Source organism: Pyxicephalus adspersus, chromosome 9 (genome assembly GCF_032062135.1).
Source record: "Pyxicephalus adspersus chromosome 9, UCB_Pads_2.0, whole genome shotgun sequence".
Taxonomy (NCBI): domain Eukaryota; kingdom Metazoa; phylum Chordata; class Amphibia; order Anura; family Pyxicephalidae; genus Pyxicephalus; species Pyxicephalus adspersus.
In genome coordinates this window covers 43,552,883-43,558,171 of record NC_092866.1, presented here as the reverse complement: position 1 = coordinate 43,558,171, position 5,289 = coordinate 43,552,883, and the positions used below count along the sequence as shown (strand labels likewise).

General features: G+C 35.8%; 1 protein-coding gene across 1 annotated transcript in view; it reads left to right on the top strand.

The window, feature by feature from the left end:
* LOC140337869 (cathepsin D-like) overlaps positions 1 to 4,524 on the top strand; it is a gene marked incomplete in the record, with an annotated part of 14,840 nt that extends 10,316 nt beyond the window's left edge. The window contains 4 exon segments of the mRNA XM_072421721.1: positions 460 to 582; positions 1,413 to 1,557; positions 2,994 to 3,092; positions 3,202 to 4,524. Coding sequence (XP_072277822.1) covers positions 460 to 582; positions 1,413 to 1,557; positions 2,994 to 3,092; positions 3,202 to 3,363 — 529 coding nt within the window.
* Between the last annotated feature and the right edge of the window lie 765 nt (positions 4,525 to 5,289).

The following is a 5,289-nucleotide window of genomic DNA, read 5'->3' as shown; positions in this document are numbered from 1 at the left end:
TATGTTTTCAGAAGACTATTTACAATATCTTTCTTTTCTCCCACCAGCCATGTTCTGCCTGTATTGCATGGAGAAGCTCAGAAACCTAGTCATTATGTCACTGAGACCAGTGAATTCAAAATATAGACAGTCTAATTTTTAATTTTACTATTCCCACTGTAGCCACGGGGTACATAATAGACACATGATTTTACCCTGTTCTTGGATGAATTAGGAAACTTTTCCAATGCTTGGGTAGAGGAAGAACCAGTCTGCCTTACCTCACATGAATTGTCAGACATCCATACCTCTTCATCATTTCTGCTAATAAGTGGGGGGGGGTAAGATTTAATAATTTATCCCAATGATTCTGATTAGGTCAGACACCATGCTTTTGGTATACAAATATGACATTACTTAGGGTGTGCATGTAACATAAAGCTTTTATACTTCTATTTCTTTTATAACCCTCTACTTTAGAAATCCAGATTCCCAGCCAGGTGGAGAACTGCTGCTTGGAGGGACTGACCCTAAATTTTACACTGGAGAATTTAATTACATGAATGTGACCCGCAAGGCATACTGGCAGATTCGTATGAACCAGTAAGTAAGCACTTAGGTGTCTTCTATGTGGTAGGCTGTGTGTCAGTAGATGTGAAGAAATATGTTCATGAGAGAAGTGATATGGTCATATGGTTGAGGATTATTTTGTGGTTAATCTGATCATTCTGAGTTTTTTATAATAAACTTCATTGCTTCTTCATGGGTAATAAAAGTGTGGTAATATGAGGACGTCACATAACCCAAATAAAGCACTGCAGCTTCAGAATTCATCAAGGTGTTTTTGTTTTAATGTTTTTTTTTTATGCGGACAAGTGTGATGTTAAAATGCCTATAGCGTTAAAAAAAATTAATTGTGTATACAAATAGAGGTAAAACCCGTCAGTTTTTTATTAATTTGTTCGATATTTTGCCATCTGTGTCTGTTCACTTCAAATGTATTGCAAATAGGGCAAAGACTAGTCTTTAATATGTCCTATGCATACATTATTATACAGCATTTGTGATAGTGAATATGTTAAAGTTGTAAACAATAAGCTGTGGTTTGCAAAGTGAGATCCTAAAATACAAATTTTTATTATAGTAAATGTATTCGCTGACTATAAGATCAGCTTTCCTTTTATATTTGTTAGTTGTAACCGTTATTGAGCTGGAACGGTTTCCATTATCCTTCTCTTAAAGGGCACCCCTCATAAAAAGCATACAACAGTTGCTATTGGCATCTAAGAAATGTAAGGAACAAGCAGGTCATTCCATACATTGTCTGTGCACTGCAGACTTAGTCATTCTGGGCATTCTTACCTTTTTATTTGACCTAGTTCAGCTAAAATGTTGTTAAACCCTGACTGAGAAATGTTTCTTTTCCCTTTTAGGGTAGAGGTTGGAGGGCAGCTGACTCTGTGTAAAGGTGGCTGTGAGGCTATTGTGGACACCGGGACCTCCCTGATCACTGGCCCAGTAAAAGAAATTGAAGCACTACAGAAAGCTATTGGAGCCTTGCCTCTGTTTCATGGAGAGGTAAATGTTCTGAGTATACAGTTTATACAGGGTCACATTAAAAATTTTGGAGTCGGAAAAAAGAAAACATTAACAATGTATTGTTCAGTATATGTGAAATACTACATAGTCATATATTGTAGTCTTCTCTTCAGGCAGCACCTGAACAATACCCTTCATAGCGGTGACCCATCCCATATCAGACTTCTCAATCTGTGGTTTAAACCAGATCTTCCGCTGTTGTGCTGCCTGCCAAGTTGTATTCATAATGCTTCAAGAGTCCTTTGTAATGTACTAAATGTTTAGTAATAAAAAAAAGTTTTTAATATTATTATTAAACAGGATTTATATAGTGCCAACATATTATGCAGCGCTGTACATTAAATAGGGTGCATACAAAATATTTAAATGAGAAAGAGATACAACCAGTCAGAACAGTTTGTTCAAACACCACCATTCCACCCTTTTTCTAATTTTTATTGACTTATAGTCAGTTCATGTTTAACTTGAGTATCTTGAAATGGTACAAAGGTAAGCTGTAAAATGCCAGAGGTTAAAACTGTATATGTGACCAATAAGTGAAAAATGTAACTGATAAAGATTTAGTCCTTTAAATGTAAATACCTTACCATTAAAAATGTTGCAAAGATGTTGTTAAAAAGTACATCATCTAAAGGCATTTTGTAATTTGAATGATACTGACAGGAACAGGTCTGGTAGACCAAAAGCAACAGTAGAATCCATACAAAACTTTGCATGATTGGGGCTTCACAGAACAACAGCGTAACTTCATAATCACATAACATCAATCTGTGCCAGAAATACCTTAGCAGAAAAGGATTCAATTGTAGCTTTCATATTACAGAATGATCAGCAAGATCTGCATGTCTAAACCCCATCAAGTTGGTTTGAAATGAAATAGAGCAAGGACGCCATTTATAAAACGGGGAATCTGACATTTACTTAAACATTCCCTAATAGAAATCAGGTACTGCTATTGAAACACATAGACCTGGAAGATTCCCTTGAGAGAATGTTCGAAAGGAATGTCTGAATCCCTGTTTTTAATAGAGCTCAAGAATTGAAATCAAAACAAGCCACCAAAACAGCACATCTTTGAGAACCGTTTTTTCAAGCAACATTTCTGTTTGGCTATTATATCTGTAAAGGGCAGCTATTTTGAGTCAGGCATTTCGATTAAAGTTTGCTTCAATTGTTTTTGTTCTATGCTTTTATTGCAGTATGCAATGAGACATTACATACAAAAAAATGAATAAATATTAATGCATTTGAAATTTTAAAACGGAAATGTCTCTTTAAATTATTAAATATTAAGTTGTCAAGTACATTCCCACTGTTGTATTAACTACTGATGACATTGTACACCACTTTTTACAGATCAGTGTTGGGATTCATTTGCTCATTCATACTATATTTTTTTATATGTTTCTCTGCAGTATATGGTGATCTGTGATAAAATACCCTCATTGCCTGTTGTAACGTTTAATTTTGGAGGAAAGGACTACAGTCTGACTGGAGAACAATATGTACTGAAGGTAAGTATTTAGCAATGTAGGATGAGATATAAAGTATTGGTCATGCATGTATTGTAATACAAACATTTGCCATTGACCCTCCCAATGATTATCCTGTGTCTTCTCTCAGGTGACTCAGTTTGGCCGCACCATGTGCATTAGTGGATTCATGGGTCTTGACATTCCTCCCCCGGCTGGGCCACTTTGGATCATTGGAGATGTTTTCATTGGCCAATATTATACTCAGTTTGACAGAGAAAATGATCGTGTCGGATTTGCCCAAACCAAATAATTCAGGCAATACTTAAATTGAGTGTTCAATACCTGCACTTTCTGTCAATAAAAAGCATGTTGCCGTGTTATCAGTTCCACAGCTACCTAAAAGAATACTTGATAAGTCTTTCTGTCCTTTAGTACAGTGAGTGGCAAGCGCGTAGGAGGTCTGTTGCAGCAAATTCACTGGAACCATTTTCCGTTGCATCCTATACTGACCTTCGCTGTTGTTATAACTCGTTTCAAATAATCTTGCCACAGGAAAAATATAATAGCTGCTGCTACTCCTCCTTCTGCTTGACTGTTTTATTGACCCACCATCTTTAATACTGTGAGACAATGACCCAGGGCATGTTTAAAGATGGAAAATTAAGTTAAAGCCAGAGGAATACATGTACATGTTTTGTGTCAATCACATGATAAAATGATCAGAATGAAAGTCGGCAAAATAGAATTTAAAAAAGAGGTCAGGAAAGACAGCTATCTCATGACCGATTTTCTTTAATTTATCAAATTCCATTTTCTTTTGTGAAATTAAGATTGCCGAAGTTAGCTGTGCTTTTTTGTCAGACCACATGGTAGTTATAGTTTTGTCTTTAGTTGCTCATGTTAAAATATTCACTGGCTTCTCACATTGCTGAGTGCCAAGCATTAAGATCTCTGCTTCCATTTCCCACTTCCATACACCTGATGTGGTGGCTCTTATGATAAAAACATACTTTTCCTATTGAGTCTTCATTTATTTTACGATAGAGAAAACACTGCAGGGATAACATTACCCACAGAGGACCGGGGGATAGTAGCTAAAACTAGTGGACGGTACTGGGTAGGTGCTGGGGAAAATTGCTCTTTATGGTTTTGAACCCAAAAATATTTGACCTTGGATCTAAAAATCCTTTCCAGCTTTATTTCATGGTGGCACTTAATGCTTTACCTAGCAATACTATTTGTGCTGTTTGATTTTGTTTTACAATTAAGGTAAAAGCTGTATATTGAGAATTATTTTTGTATTGGATTGAAAAAACCTTGTTACAGCCAGATTGAAGTGTTGTGACATTATCCTTATACACTGGCTTGATTGTTAACTTTACTAGATTGTCAAGTAAATGTTCAGTACTTGACTCGCACAGTAACTTGTGTAATTGTAAAACTTGAAAAATAAAACTTGTTTGGAAATGGATTTCATGGTTTATTTTTTCTGTAAATGTTCTATGGTGTATTTTTTTCTGTAAAATGTGTTTATTAAATCATTTTAAAGGGCAATACAAATAACATACAAAAAGTTTGTTTAAAGAAAATTAGAATTACCAGTACAAAAGTATTGTCTTCACTTCCAAAAAAGAACATAGTAGAATCCATAAATCTGGAGAAAGTGTAGACATGTAGAACTTCAAAACTAGGGCTTGAAGTTGGGATTATAACAACAGATTGAAGCCATGACACCTTAAACGGTGAACCCCTAGATACAGAACAAAAGACAGAAAAAAAAGATCGGGGAGTGTGGGGGCCAAAGTGTAACATCAAGGCACAGATGTGGGGACACAGGGCCTGGTAGTCGCCAAGGTAAAAAGCCACCTACAGTTAGGTCCATAAATATTTGGACAGACAACTTTTTTCTAATTTTGGTTCTGTACATTACCACAATTAATTTTAAATGAAACAACTCGGATGCAGTTGAACTGCAGACTTTCAGCTTTAATTCAGTGGGTTGAACAAAAAGATTACATAAAAATGTGAGGAACTAAAGCCTTTCTTTTTATACAATCACTTCATTTCAGGGGCTCAAAGTAATTGGACAAATTCAAAAGCTGAAAATAAAATGTTTATTTCTAATACTTGGTTGAAAACCCTTTGCTGGCAATGACAGCCTGTAGTCTTGAACTCATGGACATCACCAGATGCTAGGTTTCCTCCTTTATAATGCCCTGCCAGGCCTTTACTACAG